Here is a 22,486-nt window from a genome sequence, read left to right on the forward strand (position 1 = left end):
AAACGAGACTGAAGCCTCACATTTGTTTCACTTAAGGACTCCTTCAAAGTGTGAAATAAGTTCTGCTGTAGTCAAATTTTTTTTTTTTTTTTTTTTTTTTTTGGCACGGTTACACAATCAGTCACAGGAAGCAACTCTGAAACATGTACTTGTGACCTTTGACTTCTGCTATTCAGTGTTAGCTATTTCAGTGTGAGGTATTTCAGGTATTTCTATAATATGTAGTGTTGCCCGTACGTTCAGTGGCGGCCCGCCACAAATAAAATTTGCACTATAATAATAATAATAATAGATTTTATTTGTAAAAAGTACTTTACATTGAGTAAACAACCTCAAAGTGCTACAGTGTATTAAAAAAAATATAAAGATAATAATAAAAAAAAAAATTAAAAAAAAAAAATATATATATATATATATATATATATATATATATATATATATATATATATATATATATATATATATATATATATACAGGTAAAAGCCAGTAAATTAGAATATTTTGAAAAACTTGATTTATTTCAGTAATTGCATTCAAAAGGTGTAACTTGTACATTATATTTATTCATTGCACACAGACTGATGCATTCAAATGTTTATTTCATTTAATTTTGATGATTTGAAGTGGCAACAAATGAAAATCCAAAATTCCGTGTGTCACAAAATTAGAATATTACTTAAGGCTAATACAAAAAAGGGATTTTTAGAAATGTTGGCCAACTGAAAAGTATGAAAATGAAAAATATGAGCATGTACAATACTCAATACTTGGTTGGAGCTCCTTTTGCCTCAATTACTGCGTTAATGCGGCGTGGCATGGAGTCGATGAGTTTCTGGCACTGCTCAGGTGTTATGAGAGCCCAGGTTGCTCTGATAGTGGCCTTCAACTCTTCTGCGTTTTTGGGTCTGGCATTCTGCATCTTCCTTTTCACAATACCCCACAGATTTTCTATGGGGCTAAGGTCAGGGGAGTTGGCGGGCCAATTTAGAACAGAAATACCATGGTCCGTAAACCAGGCACGGGTAGATTTTGCGCTGTGTGCAGGCGCCAAGTCCTGTTGGAACTTGAAATCTCCATCTCCATAGAGCAGGTCAGCAGCAGGAAGCATGAAGTGCTCTAAAACTTGCTGGTAGACGGCTGCGTTGACCCTGGATCTCAGGAAACAGAGTGGACCGACACCAGCTGGACTGCTGCTGAGTGGTCCAAAGTCATGTTTTCTGACGAAAGCAAATTTTGCATTTCCTTTGGAAATCGAGGTCCCAGAGTCTGGAGGAAGACAGGAGAGGCACAGGATCCACGTTGCCTGAAGTCTAGTGTAAAGTTTCCACCATCAGTGATGGTTTGGGGTGCCATGTCATCTGCTGGTGTCGGTCCACTCTGTTTCCTGAGATCTGGAAATTTTTGGAATCTGTCAAGGGAATTCCTGGAGAAGAAGTAGAAGAATAAATAGGTGAATTTTGGTGTAGAAAACCATATGCTTTGGAGCATCCACACAATGAAATATTGATTGTTTTGGCACATTAACACCATAATGCCGTTGTTTTTTCTATCTGATATTATGCAAGTGTTCCATATAAAATAACATTTCTCTCCAAAAATTGGACATTTTTTCCCCACACGAGGCCACTGTGGGAAACTTCCTCAACACGCTGCTCTGCACACCACAAGACCATCATTACACTCGGCCATATGTTTGCACACCGGGCTTTATTTTTGTTATCACGCTCACTGCTTGGCACCATTCATGTGTTCTGAGTCATGATGCAAATCATTTATCCTCCACCAGGAGTCAGCCGCAACATCTGGCCCGTTAGTGGGTAATGAAGATGGGCAAATGGTGCGTAGGTCACGCTCACAAACATGGAGGACAAGGAGGAATGTAGCAAAACTTCGATGTTTATGGCGTTTTGGTGAATTCTTCTTCTGCATTCCCAACTTTTCAGACTTATTTACATGTTGACAATAATAGTCCAAAGAGGAGAATAATGCAGATATACACTACCGTATTTTCCGCACCATAAGCCGCCCTGGGTTATAAGCCGCGCCTTCAATGAACGGCATATTTCAAAACCTTGTCCACCTATAAGCCGCCCCGTGTTATAAGCCGCATCTAACTGCGCTAAAGGGAATGTCAAAAAAACAGTCAGATAGGTCAGTCAAACTTTAATAATATATTAAAAACCAGCGTTCTAACAACTCTGTTCACTCCCAAAATGTACGGTAATGTGCAAATGTGCAATCACAAACATAGTAAAATTCAAAATAGTGCAGAGCAATAACATCAATAACTTAATGTTGCTCGAACGTTAATGTCACAACACACAAAATAAACATAACGCTCACTTTCTGAAGTTATTCTTCATTCATAAATCCCTCGAATTCTTCTCCTTCGGTGTCCGAATTAAAAAGTTGGGCGAATACGGGATCCAAAATGGCCGGCTCCGTCTCGTCGAAGTCATTGCCTTCCGGAAAGCTCGGACCACAGTTGTGACCGCAATATCCGCCCAGGCATTTACGATCCACTGGCAGATGTTGGCGTATGTCGTCCGGCGCTGTCTCCCTGTCTTAGTGAAGGTGTGTTCGCCTTCGGTCATCCATTGTTCCCACGCCGTTCGCAGTCGTGCTTTAAATGCCCTGTTGACACCAATATCGAGCGGTTGGAGTTCTTTGGTTAATCCACCCGGAATGACGGCGAGTGTTGTATTTGTGTGCTTCACTTGTTTTTTGACACCATCTGTGATGTGGGCGCGCATGGAGTCGTATATCAACATGGAACACACAAAGGAAATGAAACGTAATACCCGCGCGCTTCTTCTTCTACGGGGGCGGGTGGTTGCTGACCGTAGAAGAAGAAGCGCTTCCTCTTCTACGGGGGCGGGTGCTTACCTTGGCAGTTGCTTACCATAGAAGAAGAAGCGCTTCCTCTTCTACGGGGAAAAAAGATGGCTGTTTACCGTAGTTGCGAGACCGAAACTTTATGAAAATAAATATTTATATTAATCCATATATAAGGCGCACCGGGTTATAAGCCGCACTGTCAGCTTTTGTGAAAATTTGTGGTTTTTAGGTGCGGCTTATAGTGCGGAAAATACGATACTCACCAATTGAGGGGAAAAAAGCCACTTCTGCGTAGGGTTGTACGGTATACAAGTACTAGTACAATGAATCAAAAAACGCTACTATACTCTGTTTGAAAAGTACCAGTTCGCGTCATCATGTCGTGACATTGCTGGTTTTACGAGCACAGGAGCATGTTCGGCAGCGCGCGCACACAGAGTACTGTTGCGTTCTGGACCAGTTGTTCCTCCCAGGGAATTCAAGTCACAATTCGCTCCCAAGTTCTTTCCGACACTTAAAGCTGAGTTGAAAAAAACACCAGAGACAGAATAGGTATTTTGTTGTATATTTTCAAAGCTTTGCCAATATACATTGATTGAGACCAGTCTAACCATAGAACATTCTATTGCGCCTCCCCAAAATGGTATGTCTTCCCAACGCCAAAAACCTCTCTTTCCTTCCCCCTCCCTAGCCATAACACAAGCACAATGTCTCCCTAGCCATAATACATTCCAAAGAACCCAAGGTTAACACACACAGTTTGCTTGCTGACAGAGCATCAAGAGAAGAAGTGGAAAACACGAGCTGTTTTCAAATATGACAAAGAAATGGAAGAAGTACAACTTAAATTCGTATATATGTAAATATCTGCCTCCGACAGTACTTACAAGCAGACACAGTGTGTAGACGGAAAAGGGAGAATGGACGCATTTTGGCTTAAAAACTTAAGATAAAGGTGAAGTTATAACACTGAAACACCCTCAGGAAGAGGTGCTTTAAGACATGGCAAACATCCATCCGCAGTCTGCAGTGTTTTAGCTACTTCTAAATCACTAATCACAATAAAAGTAAGTTTCTTACAAGCAGGTTGAGGGATAGCTAAACATGCTTCACTACACACCGTAGGAGGATACAATAGCTCACCGGCGTCACAATGTAAACAAACGCCATGGGTGGATCTACACCTGACATCCACTGTAATGATGCCAAGTACAACAGCGTATCTGGTCGATTACATCGATATTTTTTACTGTCACAAAATCTTTAAAAAAAAATCCTATTACCGTATTTTCCGCACTATAAGCCGCGCCTAAAAACCACAAATTTTCTCAAAAGCTGACAGTGCGGCTTATAACCCGGTGCGCCTTATATATGGATTAATATTAATATTCATTTTCATAAAGTTTAGGTCTCGCAACTACGGTAAACAGCCGCCATCTTTTTTCCCCGTAGAAGAGGAAGCGCTTCTTCTTCTATGGTAAGCAACCGCCAAGGTAAGCACCCGCCCCCATAGAAGAGGAAGCGCTTCTTCTTCTACTGTAAGCAACCACCCGCCCCCATAGAAGAAGAAGCCCCCGGATATTGCGTTTCATTTCATTTGTGTGTTTACATCTGTAAAGACCACAAAATGGCTCCTACTAAGCGACAGGTTTCCGGTTCATGAAAAGACGCAATCTCTCCATCCGCACACGGACTACTATTTCACAGCAACTGCCTAAAGACTTTCAAGAAAAGCTGGCTACTTTCCGTGCATATTGTAAAAACAAGATAGCTGAAAAAAAGATCCGGCCAGAGAACATTATCAACATGGACGAGGTTCCACTGACTTTTGATATTCCTGTGAACCGCACTGTGGATACAACGGGAGCACGTACGGTGAATATTCGCACCACAGGGAATGAGAAGTCGTCCTTCACTGTGGTTCTAGCTTGCCATGCTAATGGCCAGAAACTTCCACCCATGGTGATATTCAAAAGGAAGACCTTGCCAAAAGAGACCTTTCCAGCCGGCGTCATCATAAAAGCTAACTCGAAGGGATGGATGGATGAAGAAAAGATGAGCGAGTGGTTAAGGGAAGTTTACGCGAAGAGACCGGGTGGCTTTTTTCACGCAGCTCCGTCCATGTTGATATACGACTCCATGCGCGCCCACATCACGCTGGTTTTTAATATATTATTAAAGTTTGACTGACCTATCCGACTGTTTTTTTGACATTCCCTTTAGCGCAGTTAGATGCGGCTTATAACACGGGGCGGCTTATAGGTGGACAAAGTTTTGAAATATGCCGTTCATTGAAGGCGCGGCTTATAACCCAGGGCGGCTTATGGTGCGGAAAATACGGTATGTTTATAAACTCAGAAAATACGTCCCTGGAACTATGAGGACTTTGAATATGACCAATGTATGATCCTGTAACTACTTGGTATCGGATCCATACCTAAATGTGTGGTATCATCCAAAACTAATGTAAAGTATCAAAGAAGAGAAGAAAAAGTGATTATTACATTTTAACAGAAGTGTAGATAGAACATGTTGAAACAGAAAATAAGCAGATATTAACAGTAAATGAACAAGTTGATTAATAATCCATTTTTACAGCTTGTCCTTTATAATGTGTACAAAATAATAGGTGTATAAATGACAATATGTTACTGCATAGACTAATTAGGAGTCTTTGTTTGTTTACTTACTACTAAAAGACAAGTTGTCTCGTATGTTCACTATTTTATTTAAGGACTAAATTGCAATAATAAATATATGTTTGATGTAGTTTTGTTAAAATAAAGCCAATAATGCCATTTTTTTGTGGTCCCCTTTATTTATAGAAGTATCGAAAAGTATTGAAATACATTTTGGTACCGGTACCGAAACATTAGTATCGGGACAACCCTGCTTCTGCGGCATCCACACGAGAGAATAACTCCAATTTAACGCCGCCTAAGAAACAACAAAAAACTTATAAAACATGTCAAATATGTCAAAATATTATGTAAATTAATAAACACATAAAATAGTGATACTAATGGCGATAAATAACATTGAAAATAACAGAATCCAAATCCTGATTTAAAAAAAAACAAAAAAAAAACGTATGACTTTATTTTTTTCTTTTCAGTTAATGATTCAATGTCAAACAAGTACACGTAAATAAAATTGACGTAGCCTAATGCTGGATTTTTTAATTTTTTTTAAGGATAAATTATAACCAGAGGTGGGTAGTAACGCGCTACATTTACTCCGTTACATCTACTTGAGTAACTTTTGGGATAAATTGTACTTCTAAGAGTAGTTTTAATGCAACATACTTTTACTTTTACTTGAGTATATTTATAGAGAAGAAACGCTACTTTTACTCCGCTACTTTTATCTACATTCAGCTCGCTACTCGCTACTAATTTTTATCGATCTGTTAATGCACGCTTTGTTTGTTTTGGTCTGTCAGACAGACCTTCATAGTGCCTGCGTTTCAACAAATACAGTCACTGGTGACGTTCACTCCGTTCCACCAATCAGATGCAGTCACTGGTGACGTTGGACCAATCAAACAGGGCCAGGCGGTCACATGACCTGACTTAAACAAGTTGAAAAACTTATTCGGGTGTTACCATTTAGTGGTCAATTGTACGGAATATGTACTGTACTGTGCAATCTACTAATAAAAGTTCCAATCAATCAATCAAAAGTGTGAAGGAAAAAAGACCCTTTTTTATTTCAACCGTACATCCCGTCAAAAGCCTAAAGACTGAATGCACAGTTCCTGTCTTCACAATAAAAGTGCCGCTCCATCGCGCCTGCGCTTTCAAAATAAGAGTCTCCGAAAGCCAGCGCAAACAAGCTAGCAAGCTACGGAGTTTGCCGCCAATGTATTTCTTGTAAAGTGTATAAAAACGAATATGGAAGCTGGACAAATAAGATGCCAAAAACCAACCACTTTCATGTGGTATTAGACAGAAAGGAGGAACTTTTTTTCTCCTCCACTTGAAAATGTGGACGTTATCAGCAATACTGTCTGATTACAATCAATGCAAGTCATCAGAATCAGGTAATACACCAACTTATATTCTTGTCTTCATGAAAGAAAGGAATCTATATGTGTTAAACATGCATGTATATTCATTAAAACACCTTTAACATGCAAACAAAAACGGCAAAATAAATAAATATAAATTATATACTGTATATATCAATGTATATATATATATATATATATATATATGATATGTGTGTGTATGTTACTCATCAGTTACTCAGTACTTGAGTAGTTTTTTCACAACATACTTTTTACTTTTACTCAAGTAAATATTTGGGTGACTACTCCTTACTTTTACTTGAGTAATAAATCTCTAAAGTAACAGTACTCTTACTTGAGTACAATTTCTGGCTACTCTACCCACCTCTGATTATGACTAAGTTTATGAAGCACTGAAGTGATTATTTTGTCATTTATTTGGAGAAAAGTATCATCCAAGAATGTGTATTACGTGTGCTACTCTGTTCTGCCAGCAGGGGTCGCCCTTGCTTTACTCAACACTATTGGCTTTTCCAGTTGTTACTTGCTTGTGTACATCTTTTCAATCACCATAACTCTTTATCCATCCATCCATTTTCTACCGCTTGTCCCTTTTAGGGTCGCGGGGGGTACTATATGTAATTTGGAGACGTTTTTTTTTACAGATTTTTATTTTTTTCCCCCCTGTCAATACTCTTCATTTAAATGAATGCTTGTCTTGGACGCTAACAAGCGCTTTAACCTTGATCTCTGTCTCCTATCCATCCATTCATTTTCTACCGCTTGTCCCTTTTGGGGTTGCGGGGGGTGCTGGAGCCTATCTCAGCTGCATTCGGGCGGAAGGCGGTGTACACCCTCTGGACAAGTCGCCACCTCATCACAGAGCCAACACATAGACAGACAACATTCACACTCACATTCACACACTCTCATTTCCGTAAAAGTTGTTTTGAACTCTTGTTTCAGCAGGTTGGCATGTTGTCAAGACTTTTGATAATCAATTTGATAGTGTCCCACAATTTTAGATGCAAATACATTTGCAATTTCCTTCAAAAAAGACATCCGATTGTCATTAATTTGCACAGAGAACGAGGGCTTCGGTTTGTTTATTTGTCCGCCCCGCCTGGTTGGAGGTGGGAAAAGGGACGTTTGGCTGTCACACGCGTGGAAGCGAGTGCGGGGGGTTATCCATTTCCAGTTGGAGATGTGCATGACTGCAGGTAGAAGAGGAGGGGACTGAGTTTCACAGAAGAGACACATCTTTTCTCCTTTGTTTGGCTCATCCGTCTGTCTTATATTCCCTCTGCTCTAACTTTCACCAGCAATGAGTCATCCAGCCTCAGCATCAGCATCACACCCTCCCCCTTTCACTTTCCCTCTCATTTCAGCTGATTTCCCTCCCACCGTTCTTATGGTGGGCTGTGATTTTCCCCGCCTTCACCTCTCGTTTTCAATCTCACACACTCACCCACACATTTCCCCGGGGGCTCCTGCTCACTTCTTCAGCTGATTCAACTTACACACACACACACACACACACACACACACACACACACACACGCACACACACGACTGCTTCATTCACACCCTCCAAATCACTTTGTATGAATATTCCTCATAGTGCTTAAGTCATTGAGATACATTACAGCTTAGTCAGCAGTATTGTCTGATATCATCTGGTATAAATACGCAGTCTTGGATGCAGTCATACGAGTTGCACATGTGCTGCCTCTCTGCAGACTCTCAGCACCTGGGCAAATATTTACCGTATTTTCCGGACTATAAGTGGCAGTTTTTTTTCCTAGTTTGGCCGGGGGTGCGACTTATACTCAGGAGCGACTTATGTGTGAAATGATGAATACATTAGCATAAAACATCAAATAATATTATTTACATACCTGCCAACTACTCCGGTTTTCCCGTAATTAGTACGGTTTTCATCAACCTATTCCGGGTTACGGTTGCAGTGATAAAAAATACGGTTTTTCATTAATTAAAAACATTTTTTTTAAATTATTTTTGTAACACGGTTAATGTACTTTTGTAGTTATTTCTGCACAATAACTCAGATATGCTAACACTAGCGAGCAGTAGAGCAGTGTTTTTCAACCTTTTTTTGAGCCTAGGCAAATTTTTTGCATTGAAAAAATCTGGAGGCACACCACCAGCAGAAATTAAAAAAACAAAACTCAGTTGACAGTAACAAGTCGTTGTCGCAATTGTTGGATATGACTTGTTGCAAACAGCATCCTCAGGGACTCATCCCACCCAGGTCACCACTGGCTTGAACTCTTGCCCTCAGGGAGGCGCTATAAGACCATCAAAGCAAAGACAAATAGATTGAAAAACAGTTTCTATCCTAGAGCTGTTATTGCCCTAAACCCTGCACGTACCTGAACACTCACCACTTTATTAACTTGCTTACCTCCGATAGAGATCTGCTGTGCAATATGTTTTTAACATTTTATTATGTTTTTACATTTTAAATGTTTTTATTATTGTTTGTTGTCTTAAGACAATTTTTTGTAGGTTGTTTTAAAAGCACTGAGCTGGATTGCTGTCCAATTTCGTTGTTTCCATATAATGACAATATCATACCTGCCAACTACTCCGGCTTTCCCGTAATTAGTACGGTTTTCATCAACCTATTCCGGGTTACGGTTGCAGTGATAAAAGATACGTTTTTTCATTAATTAATTTTATTTTTTTTTTTTTAAGTTTTATTCACGAAATCGCGTAACAACAATGACAATCGACACTGCTTCCCGTAACTTCCTATCGAGCCATTCCGAATGCCATGCGCGAGGCTATTTATAGCACCGCTGCCAAGCACGAGGCACCTGTTGCCATTGTTTCCAAACGAGCGAACGATCATGGAATCAGCCGGAGAAAAATCGCAAACGAGTCTTAAACCGAAAAGAAAACTGCAGTCATTCCGTGAAGAATATTCAAAAGCCCATCCATCCATCCATCTTCTTCCGCTTATCCGAGGTCGGGTCGCGGGGGCAGCAGCCTAAGCAGGGAAGCCCAGACTTTCCTCTCCCCAGCCACTTCGTCCAGCTCCTCCCGGGGGATCCCGAGGCGTTCCCAGGCCAGCCGGGAGAGATAGTCTTCCCAGCGTGTCCTGGGTCTTCCCCGTGGCCTCCTACCGGTCGGACGTGCCCGAAACACCTTCTTAGGGAGGCGTTCGGGTGGCATCCTGACCAGATGCCCGAACCACCTCATCTGGCTCCTCTCGATGTGGAGGAGCAGCGGCTTTACTTTAAGCTCCCCCCGAATGACATAGCTTCTCACCCTATCTCTAAGGGAGAGCCCCGCCACTCGGCGGAGGAAACTCATTTCGGCCGCTTGTACCCGTGATCTTGTCCTTTCGGTCATGACCCAAAGCTCATGACCATAGGTAAGGATGGGAACGTAGATCGACCGGTGAATCGAGAGCTTTGCCTTCCGGCTCAGCTCCTTCTTCACCACAACGGATCGATACAGCGTCCGCATTACTGAAGACGCCGCACCGATCCGCCTGTCGATCTCACGATCCACTCTTCCCCCACTCGTGAACAAGACTCCGAGGTACTTGAACTCCTCCACTTGGGGCAAGATTTCCTCCCCAACCCGGAGATGGCACTCCACCCTTTTCCGGGAGAGAACCATGGACTCGGACTTGGAGGTGCTGATTCCCATCCCAGTCGCTTCACACTCGGCTGCGAACCGATCCAGTGAGAGCTGAAGATCTTGGCCGGAGGAAGCCATCAGGACCACATCATCTGCAAATAGCAGTGACCTAATCCTGCAGCCACCAAACCAGATCCCCTCAACGCCCTGACTGCGCCTAGATATTTTGTCCATAAAGGTTATGAACAGAATCGGTGACAAAGGGCAGCCTTGGCGGAGTCCAACCCTCACTGGAAACGTGTCCGACTTACTGCCGGCAAGGCGGACCAAGCTCTGACACTGATCATACAGGGAGCGAACTGCCACAATAAGACAGTCCGTTACCCCATACTCTCTGAGCACTCCCCACAGGACTTCCCGGGGTACACGGTCGAATGCCTTCTCCAAGTCCACAAAGCACATGTAGACTGGTTGGGCAAAAGCCTATCCGGGAATAATTATCCGTTCCAAAAAGGGTGAAAACTACGCGAATTGCACCTTGTGCAGACAAGATTTTTCGATCGGACACGGAGGAATTAGCGATGTAAAAGACCACGTTGGGACAAAAAAAACACAAGTCTAATGCCGTTGCTAGCGATACAAGTGGAAAACTTTCAACGTTTTTCGGATTTTGGCCACAAAAAGGTAATGACACCAATGTTATCTATTGGAATTGTTTAGTACTGTTATACTGTTAAAAGTGTTTATACTATTTATGCTTTCAAGTCCAAGTTGAAGAAATCTTGTTAAATGTTGACAGCATAACTACCAAAATACAGAAGTATGTCCTTAATATTTTTGCAGTGCTATTCTGTTGAAAAGTTCAAATGATTACATTAGAGATGTGATGTGCCACTTTTCAAGTGTCTGATGGCTTAAATTCATTTTCATGAATTTTTCATATTTTGAATTCTTTTGAAAGGCTTACAAAAAACATACCTGCCAACTACTCCGGTTTTCCCGTAATTAGTACGGGTTTCATCAACCTATTCCGGGTTACGGTTGCAGTGATAAAAAATACGGTTTTTCATTAATTAAAAAAATATATTTAAAAAAAAAGTTTTATTCACGAAATCGCGTAACAACAATGACAATCGACACTGCTTCCCGTAACTTCCTATCGAGCCATTCCGAATGCCATGCGCGAGGCTATTTATAGCACCGCTGCCAAGCACGAGGGACCAGTTGCCATTGTTTCCAAACGAGCGAACGATCATGGAATCAGCCGGAGAAAAATCGCAAACGAGTCTTAAACCGAAAAGAAAACCGCAGTCATTCCGTGAAGAATATTCAAAAGCCTATCCGGGAATAATTATCCGTTCCAAAAAGGGTGAAAACTACGCGAATTGCACCTTGTGCAGACAAGATTTTTCGATCGGACACGGAGGAATTAGCGATGTAAAAGACCACGTTGGGACAAAAAAACACAAGTCTAATGCCGTTGCTAGCGATACAAGTAGATTTTAGCCACAAAAAGGTAATGACACCAATGTTATCTATTGGAATTGTTTAGTACTGTTATACTGTTAAAAGTGTTGATACTATTTATGCTTTCAAGTCCAAGTTGAAGAAATCTTTGGCACAATTTAGCTTTTCCCCTTGGAGGCAAGAAGTTTTGGCACCTATGCTCTTTACTGTTTGATAAGACGTGATGAATATATGCCTTTATATCCCATAATCCCACATCCGACCTTCTCAACTCTTGTTTTGTTTGCGTTAGATTTGAATGTGCTGATGCCTCGATGTATTGATCGCATACGTGGAAAAAGTCACACTCAGCATTTTTACCTTCCAGAACGTGACATGTTTTATTCATGCGTTCACTCAAATATAATATATACGCAGCCTTATGAATTCTGATGATGTTTGTTTTTTCTTTGTGTTTCGCTGCTCACCAGCTTCACCTTTTGGCAAGCTGACATTTTTGGACTTTTGGTGTCAGTTGTGTGATGGATTGCCATAGCCCCAGATATTAGAAGAGTTTAGAGGACATATCTCTGTTATTTGGAAGATAACGTGTCCTCTCCTCTGGTGCCAAATCATATTTTCAAATGAATGAAATGTTGTGGACTGGTGAGGACACTTGCATTATTTTCTGGGTTTTATTGCAGTTAGGAGTTTTAGGAGTTTGTGTTTATTTGGAACATGCATGCATACAACATGATGCATCACACATGCATGCATACAACATGATACATCACACATGCATGCATACAACATGATACATCACACATGCATGCATACAACATGATGCATCACACATGCATGCATACAACATGATACATCACACACATGCATGCATACAACATGATACATCACACATGCATGCATACAACATGATACATCACACATGCATGCATACAACATGATACATCACACATGCATGCATACAACATGATACATCACACATGCATGCATACAACATGATGCATCACACATGCATGCATACAACATGATACATCACACATGCATGCATACAACATGATACATCACACATGCATGCATACAACATGATGCATCACACATGCATGCATACAACATGATACATCACACATGCATGCATACAACATGATACATCACACATGCATGCATACAACATGATACATCACACATGCATGCATACAACATGATGCATCACACATACAATAAAAGTGCTAAGTAGAACCATATAAGGTTCTTCGGCTCGTCCTCATAGGAGAACCCTTTTTGGCTCCAGGTAGAACCTTTTTATAAAGGTTCCACCTGGAACCCTTTTGGAGGGTTCTACCTAGAACTGTGTGTGTAAGGTTCCACCCAGAACCCCCCATGAGAGGTTCTACAAAGAACCCACGCAGGGAGTTCCACCAAGAACCCTTTCATGTTTCAAGGGTTTCATCTAGAACCCACACAGGGAGTTCCGCTAAGAACCCTTTCGTATTTCAAGGGTTTCATTTAGAACAAACACAGGGAGTTCCACTAAGAACCCTTTTGTATTTCAAGGGTTTCATCTAGAACCCACACAGGGAGTTCCACTAAGAACCCTTTTGTATTTCAAGACTTTCATCTAGAACCCACGCAGGGAGTTCCACTAAGAACCCTTTCGTATTTCAAGGGTTTCATCTAGAACCCACACAGGGAGTTCCACTAAGAACCCTTTCGTTTGTCAAGGGTTTCATCTAGAACCCATGCAGGGAGTTCCACTAAGAACCCTTTCATGTTTCAAGGGTTTCATCTAGAACCCACACGGGGAGTTCCACTAAGAACCCTTTCGTATTTCAAGGGTTTCATCTAGAACCCACGCAGGGAGTTCCACTAAGAACCCTTTCGTATTTCAAGGGTTTCATCTAGAACCCACACAGGGAGTTCCACTAAGAACCCTTTCGTTTGTCAAGGGTTTCATCTAGAACCCATGCAGGGAGTTCCACTAAGAACCCTTTCATGTTTCAAGGGTTTCATCTAGAACCCACACGGGGAGTTCCACTAAGAACCCTTTCGTATTTCAAGGGTTTCATCTAGAACCCACACAGGGAGTTCCACTAAGAACCCTTTTGTATTTCAAGACTTTCATCTAGAACCCACGCAGGGAGTTCCACTAAGAACCCTTTCGTATTTCAAGGGTTTCATCTAGAACCCACACAGGGAGTTCCACTAAGAACCCTTTCGTTTGTCAAGGGTTTCATCTAGAACCTATGCAGGGAGTTCCACTAAGAACCCTTTCATGTTTCAAGGGTTTCATCTAGAACTCACACAGGGAGTTCCACAAAGAACTATTTCATGTTTCAAGGGTTTCATCTAGACCTGACACAGGGGGTTCTAAAAACATCCCTTTTCAAAGGTTTTCACCGATAACCGTCTTGTCTTCTGAGGGTTCTATAAAGAACCATATTGTATTCTACAGATCAGTTTAGTTCATATTATATTGTGGTCATTTATCATGTTGACATTGAACAAACATTCAAAACATTTTAATGAGAAAAACATTTATTTAAAGATAGGCACCATTATTGGCAAATGTTATCAGGAAGTATGTCCCTGGTGACACAGGATCTTACCCATGCTTTCAACAATCCCTGAAGAACTCTTTCTTCCAAAAACGGTTCTCTGGATCAAAATAGTTCTTACTGGAACCCTTAGTGTTAGTGAGAACCCTTTTAAAACCAATTATTCAGAAAAGGGGTTTTAAAGGGTTCTCTGGATCAAAATGGTTCTTACTGGAACCATTAGCGTTACCAAGAACCCTTGAAAAACCCTTTCTTCGGGAAAGGGTTTTTCAGAAGCAAATGGTTCCAGTTAGAACCTCAGCCCTTGTAGAAGAACCCTTTTAGCAGTTTACATAGCAGTTGCTAACACTTTTGTTCACTTCCTGTTCTCCATTTATTCACAATATACTCCATAAGTAATAACAATAAAAATAAATAAATAATAATTAGTGAAGTAAATTATATTTCATAAGGTGAGATAAGTAAGGTTATCTAGAAAATGAATGGATGGATGAAATAAATTCAGAATGTTTATCTTCTTTGTACTTTGTAAACACTTTAAGTGTGAAGAGTTACTTGAAGTGGATTATATTAGTACATTGTTTGATTTATTTGCTTAATCCATTCCATCATTTAATTCCATATACTGAAGGTCTTAAGTGTTGTACGTGCGAACAAATGTTTTAAATAAAATTTTTCTTTAAGGTTATATTTCTCCTCTTTTGTAGAGAAGAATTGTTGTTAATTCTTGGGTAGCAGATTGTAGTTTGCTTTGTGCATAATTTTAGCTGTTTGCAAATTCACTATGTCGTGGAAGTTCAGTATTTTCTATTCAATGAATAAATGGTTTGAATGTTCTCTATATCCAACGTTATGTATTATTCTAACTGATATTTTTGTAACACGGTTAATGAATGAAGTGTACTTTTGTAGTTATTTCTGCACAATAACTCAGATATGCTAACACTAGCGAGCAGTAGAGCAGTGTTTTTCAACCTTTTTTTGAGCCTAGGCACATTTTTTGCATTGAAAAAATCTAGAGGCACACCACCAGCAGAAATGAAAAAAACGAAACTCAGTTGACAGTAAAAAGTCGTTGTCGCAATTGTTGGATATGATTTGTTGCAAACAGCATCCTCAGGGACTCATCCCACCCAGGTCACCACTGGCTTGAACTCTTGCCCTCAGGGAGGCGCTACAAGACCATCAAAGCAAAGACAAAAAGATGGAAAAACAGTTTCTATCCAAGAGCTGTTATTGCCCTAAACCAGGGGTCGGCAACCCAAAATGTTGAAAGAGCCATATTGGACCAAAAATACAAAAACAAATCTGTCTGGAGCCGCAAAAAAATTAAAAGCCATATTACATACAGATAGTGTGTCATGAGATATAAATTGAATTAAGAGGACTTAAAGGAAACTAAATGAGCTCAAATATAGCTACAAACGAGGCATAATGATGCAATATGTACATATAGCTAGCCTAAATAGCATGTTAGCATCGATTAGCTTGCAGTCATGCAGTGACCAAATATGTCTGATTAGCACTCCACACAAGTCAATAACATCAACAAAACTCACCTTTGTGCATTCATGCACAACGTTAAAAGTTTGGTGGACAAAATGAGACAGAAAAAGAAGTGGCATAAAACACGTCCTAGAAAGTCGGAGAAAGTTATACATGTAAACAAACTAGGGTGAGTTCAAGGACCGCCAAAATTAGTAGGACAAATCAGCGCTCGCCAAATATTTATAACAATTAGGGAGGTTTGTGTCATGTTTGTCCTCCTACAGAAACCATATTAAAACAAAAAATATATTTTTTTTCCCCTCATCCTTTTCTATTTTTCATACATTTTTGAAAAAGCTCCAGGGAGCCACTCGGGCGGCGCTAAAGAGCCGCATGCGGCTCTAGAGCCGCGGGTTGCCGACCCCTGCCCTAAACTCTGCACTTACCTGAACACTCACCACTTTATTAACTTGCTTACCTCCGATAGAGATCTGATGTGCAATATGTTTTTAACATTTTATTATGTTTTTAAATTTTAAATGTTTTTATTATTGTTTGTTGTCTTAAGACTATTTTTTGTAGGTTGTTTTAAAAGCACTGAGCTGGATTGCTGTCCAATTTCGTTGTTTCCATACAATGACAATAAAGGTATTCTGATTCCTCAGTCTTTTTTGCCATTTGTGCCATCTTTTTTGAAACATGTTGCAGGCAATCAAATTCCAATTGAGCTAATATTTGCAAAAAATAACAGTTCACCAGTTCGAACGTTAAGTATCTTGTCTTTGCAGTCTATTCAATTGAATATAAGTTGAAAATGATTTGCAAATCATTGTATTCTGTTGTTATTTACCATTTACACAACGTGACAACTTCACTGCGTTTGGGGTTTGTAGTTTAGAAATTAATTTTGGCTTTATTTTTACATCTATACTAAGCGCCATATGGCGGCATGGGTGGGATTTGATCATTCTTTTGAAGTCGTACTGTAAGCAGTTGTTCTGCAACTTGACCTTGTTTCATGCTGCACACTAGAGATGTGCGGATAGGCAATTATTTCATCCGCAACCACATCAGAAAGTCGTCAACCATCCGCCATCCACCCGATGTAATATTTGATCAGAACCGCACCTGCCCGTTGTTATATATCTAATATAGACGATGCAAGGCATTAGTGAGGTTATAAAGCTTTTGCCTGTTAAAGAAAGGAGACTGATCCAATGCAGCACAGACATTCGCGTGCCACACTGTCACGACCCAGACGCACACCAGTGCGCAATCATATGGGAGCCGCGTCTCGCTGCCGGCGACGGCTGGGTATGGGCCCGACGCTCCAGCGCCATCCATTTTCAGGGCTAGTTGATTCGGCAGGTGGGTTGTTACACACTCCTTAGCGGGTTCCGACTTCCATGGCCACCGTCCTGCTGTCTATATCAACCAGGGTGAGCCCCACCCCTTTCGTGAGCGCACTGCGCGCGGAGTGAACCCTGTTACGCGCCCCCGGCAACAGGGGTGGCGGGCAGGTAAGCTGCGCGGGCGGAGCGCGCGGAGTGACCCCTGTTACGAGCCCCCGGCCACGGGGGTGGCGGGCAGGTAAGCTGCTTACCTGCTGCGCGTGACGCCGGCCGCGGCGAAGGCGGACGAGGCGGGGTGTCGGTGCGGTGGTGACCCTGGACGTGCGTCGGGCCCTTCTCGCGGATCGCCTCAGCTACGGCTCCCGGTGGGGCCCTCTCGGGGGAAGGGGCCTCGGTCCCGGACCCCGGCGAGGCGTCCCTTCTCCGCTCCGTAAAAGTGTCCATCTCTTTTTTTTTTTTTCTTCTGTTGTGGCATATGCAGCAGGTGCCTGCTCGTTTTTCGTATGTGGGTAACAACATTTAACTATGTATATATATTTCCCAATTGGTTTAACTGCCACCCGCCTGAATCTATTTAAAATCTATTTTTTTTTTATTTCAACAGCCCGACCCGACCCGCGGATAAAATCAAATTTTTTTTAATTTCATCCGCCCGATCCGCAGATAATCCGCGGACTCCGCGGTTGTGCCCGCAAACCGCGCATCTCTACTGCACACACAAGCATACCTCACACTTGGTTATTGACCTGCGACTGTATTGCTCCTCATTAACGCTGTCTGAAGGTTTAAAGATTTTGCAGCAATAAGCCTCGGCGAATGCACGACATGTTAATCGACGACACACATAACGGTTCTCACAGATGCCACGAAGGGAAGGAATATTTGGTATTTTTGTCAGTCATTCCTTTGCTGTCTTTGTTCCTCCCAACGCCTACTGATACCCTCCATGACGACGGCCCAGTGAAATAGGCTGCAATCTTCTCCCGGGCCACACTGCTTCTCCCACTCCGCATCTCCCCTTATCCTCTCCTTGTTTTTCCATCTCATTCTCATTCCACCCCTTCTCTCACTTTGTCCTTAGACTTAGACTTATACAAACTTCAATGATCCACAAGGGAATTCGTTCCACACAGTAGCTCAGTGGAACGTGTAAGGATGGAAAGGATAATGCAGGTATAAAGTAGACTAAAATGTACTGTAGTAGCAATATAAAATATAACATATATGTAATATTTACATATTATATATACAGTATATGATGTATACTGACATATTATATTACATTATATTTGTATATAATATATACAATATATAGCAATTACCATGTACAATGGACAGAATTTCTTTCTTTCTTTCTTCCATCCATCCATCCATCTTCTTCCGCTTATCCGAGGTCGGGTCGCGGTGGCAGCAGCCTAAGCAGGGAAGCCCAGACTTCCCTCTCCCCAGCCACTTCGTCCAGCTCTTCCTGTGGGACCCCGAGGCGTTCCCAGGCCAGCCGGGAGACATAGTCTTCCCAACGTGTCCTGGGTCTTCCCCGCGGCCTCCTACCGGTCGGACGTGCCCTAAACACCTCCCTAGGGAGGCGTTTGGGTGGCATCCTGACCAGATGCCCGAACCACCTCATCTGGCTCCTCTCGATGTGGAGGAGCAGCGGCTTTACTTTGAGCTCCCCCCGGATGGCAGAGCTTCTCACCCTATCTCTAAGGGAGAGCCCTGCCACCCGGCGGAGGAAACTCATTTCGGCCGCTTGTACCCGCGATCTTGTCCTTTCGGTCATGACCCAAAGCTCATGACCATAGGTGAGGATGGGAACGTAGATCGACCGGTAAATTGAGAGCTTTGCCTTCCGGCTCAGCTCCTTCTTCACCACAACGGATCGATACAGCGTCCGCATTACTGAAGACGCCGCACCGATCCGCCTGTCGATCTCACGATCCACTCTTCCCTCACTCGTGAACAAGACTCCGAGGTACTTGAACTCCTCCACTTGGGGCAAGATCTCCTCCCCAACCCGGAGATGGCACTCCACCCTTTTCCGGGCGAGAACCATGGACTCGGACTTGGAGGTGCTGATTCTCATCCCAGTCGCTTCACACTCGGCTGCGAACCGATCCAGTGAGAGCTGAAGATCCTGGCCAGATGAAGCCATCAGGACCACATCATCTGCAAAAAGCAGAGACCTAATCCTGCAGCCACCAAACCGGATCCCCTCAACGCCTTGACTGCGCCTAGAAATTCTGTCCATAAAAGTTATGAACAGAATCGGTGACAAAGGGCAGCCTTGGCGGAGTCCAACCCTCACTGGAAACGTGTACGACTTACTGCCGGCAATGCGGACCAAGCTCTGACACTGATCCGACACAATCAGACAGTCCGATACCCCATACTCTCTGAGCACTCCCCACAGGACTTCCCGAGGGACACGGTCGAATGCCTTCTCCAAGTCCACAAAGCACATGTAGACTGGTTGGGCAAACTCCCATGCACCCTCAAGGACCCTGCCGAGAGTATAGAGCTGGTCCACAGTTCCACGATCAGGACGAAAACCACACTGTTCCTCCTGAATCCGAGGTTCGACACACCAGACCAGTGGTTGAAAAACACTGCATTAAAGGACCTTAACCTCAGCCTGGCATCTCTTACCCAGTTCTCCCTCTTTTGTTTGATTTTCATCGTGTTCCTGTTTCCAAATGACAAACGTATGTGTTTTCTTGACTCCTATTTGTGATAATTGTGTGTTTCAGGAGGAATTGCGGGAGCTCCGGGAGCAGCCCATCGACCCCCTGGCCGAGCAGGAGATGATTGAGAGCATCGAGGAGGTCTACTTCTCTAACGACTCTTTTGATATGGTGCAGCACGAACTGGAGGTCATAAAAACTACTTTTTGTTTTGAGTGCTTGAATTATTGAGTGAATGACAACTCACTGCCCTGTAAAATGAACGACAAGTGACTGACTCACCGGTCCCGCCCTCCCTTGATACAAGAGTAATTCCATCCAGCCCACCTCCTGCGATATTCGCAATCTGAACTCGCGATGGTTTCCTGCGCTTTGAAGCCCATCTTCCTGGTTTCTCACCTGAGCTGCTGCCACTTCCTCCTCTCCTACGCCGCGATCCGTTGACATGCAGACTGATGGATTGTGTCCACTGAACAGAAGGAGGGTGTGAAATCTCATTAGATTTATCTTGGTCTCACCACACCACCTGAAATGAGACTCTCAATCAAGGGGAAAGTAATTACCTATCATCCTCTGGGGCATGGAATTGTAATATCTTCTTTACCCAGCTGAGTTTGTTTGCTGTTTACTAAATAACGCCTTCTTCCTCCCCATATATGATCTTATAAAGCAAATTATTTACTTGTTATGGAATGGAAGGAAAAACATTCAACTCATTTGAATGCTTCATCGGGTGTCTATTGCAGTTTAGATACTTTTCTGTAAACACCTCAAACTCGTCATGCTTCTACTTAGTTAGAACTTCTGTGTTTTGAAGCAGCGCCATGCATATATGGATGTGTGTGTGTGTGTGTGTGTGTGTCACCTAGGGCTGCAGCTAACGATTATTTTTCTATCGATTAATCTATAGATTATTTTTTCGATTAATCGGTTAATCTATAGATTATTTTTTTCGATTAATCTATAGATTATTTTTCCTTTTACCGATTATTTTTTTTATTTAAAATGAAGAGGAAAAAATAAATGTAGGCCAGTTTTTTCAAAAGGCATGGCTTTTATTTACAAAAAAAAAAGTATGGCCACTCAGTCAACATTGACAACAACATGACAAAATATTCTGTAACAATGTAAACATTTAAAACTTTAACATTTAACAAAACTAAAAGTAGCTTATTTGCTTTTTAATGTGCAAATATAAAAGTAAACATCCAGTGCAAATCTTAATATTCTGGAATAGTATAAGCATTTAAAAAGTAAAAGTATTGCTTATTTTGCTTTAAAATGTGCAAAAATAAAGATAAACATCCAATACAAAAAAGTGCAAAACGGAAATATTCTGTAACAAGTGTAAACATTTCAACAAAAGTAAAAGTATTGCTTATTTGCTAAAATGTGCAAAAATAAAGCTAAACATCCAATACAAAAAAGTGTACAGTGTAAACATTTCAACAAAAGTAAAAGTATTGCTTATTTTGCTTAATAACACAACAATGATAGTATGATTAAAGTGAAAGTTAATTGTTGTTTGTACATAGTATATGTAACTGTTAATGTTGTAAAAGGTATTTGCACAACTAATTAACGTTAGCGTTTGTGACACGTCTTGTGCCGTGGGGTTCTTTCAGGACCGACAGACTGAACGCCAGACGGCTTTGCCAGGTTTACAATCTTTTAATTTTACACAAAGTCTTTTCTCTTCCAACTCTTTTCTCTTTCTTTCCTCGCTTTTCAGCTCCTCTTGCTCGCTCGCTCGTCGTCCCCTGTCTCTTGCGGCGTCGCTCCCGGCGCGCCCCGCCTCGCCGCTCGCTCGCTCGCCGCCGCCGCCGCCGCCTCTCCACAGCGTTAAAGAGGAGCGCGTCTTTTTAAACACTGAACAGGCACGCCAAACGCGCCTCTCAGAGCAAACGGTGCTTTAGTTTATGAATTTACAACGCAGATGCAAATGACACATTCATGTTTTTGTGTAATAATGACAACGTATACGCACGCGGACGATTGACTTGTTGATGGTGATGGCAAGAACGCTGTCGGGGGTTTTCTTTTCAAATGTTCGTTCATAGCCGTTGTGCTGCTATGATAGGCCATTTCCGCTCGACACAGTGTGCATACAACAACATTATTAGGCCGTTTATTGAAATACTCCGACACTTTTGACGACTTTTGGCGTGCTTTTTTCCCCTCGCTCGCATCGTCTGCTTTGCGCTCCGCCATGACAGTAGTGTGATGTAAATATGCGACGCGCCGACGCACAAAAACGGCGTCGACGTATTTACGTAACCGATGACGTCGACGCGTCGTTTCAGCCTTAGTGTCACCGTGTTTCTGCAAAACTCTCAGCAGCATCTGCCAGTGGATGCACTGTAAATAAACGTACTTTTCTGGTTTGTTTCTCTGTGTGTTTAGAAGCTCCCAGCCGAACTCAACCTGTTGGAGTTGGAAGAGTACAAAGACCGATTGAAGAAACAGCAGGCAGCAGTAAGTGACAC

The 22,486-nt window shown here is 42.1% G+C and overlaps 1 protein-coding gene across 3 annotated transcripts in view; it reads left to right on the top strand.

The window, feature by feature from the left end:
• Positions 1 to 22,486, top strand: part of vps50 (VPS50 EARP/GARPII complex subunit) — a 421,495-nt gene that overhangs the window by 18,064 nt on the left and 380,945 nt on the right. For 2 of the 3 annotated variants that reach the window (XM_061983218.1, XM_061983220.1), the window contains exons 3-4: positions 20,067 to 20,189; positions 22,404 to 22,475. In XM_061983218.1, the coding sequence (XP_061839202.1) occupies positions 20,067 to 20,189; positions 22,404 to 22,475 (195 nt within the window). The remainder of the gene's footprint in view (positions 1 to 20,066; positions 20,190 to 22,403; positions 22,476 to 22,486) is intronic. The other variant, XM_061983219.1, reaches the window with a different exon arrangement.

This window comes from Nerophis lumbriciformis, linkage group LG21 (assembly GCF_033978685.3).
Source record: "Nerophis lumbriciformis linkage group LG21, RoL_Nlum_v2.1, whole genome shotgun sequence".
Taxonomy (NCBI): domain Eukaryota; kingdom Metazoa; phylum Chordata; class Actinopteri; order Syngnathiformes; family Syngnathidae; genus Nerophis; species Nerophis lumbriciformis.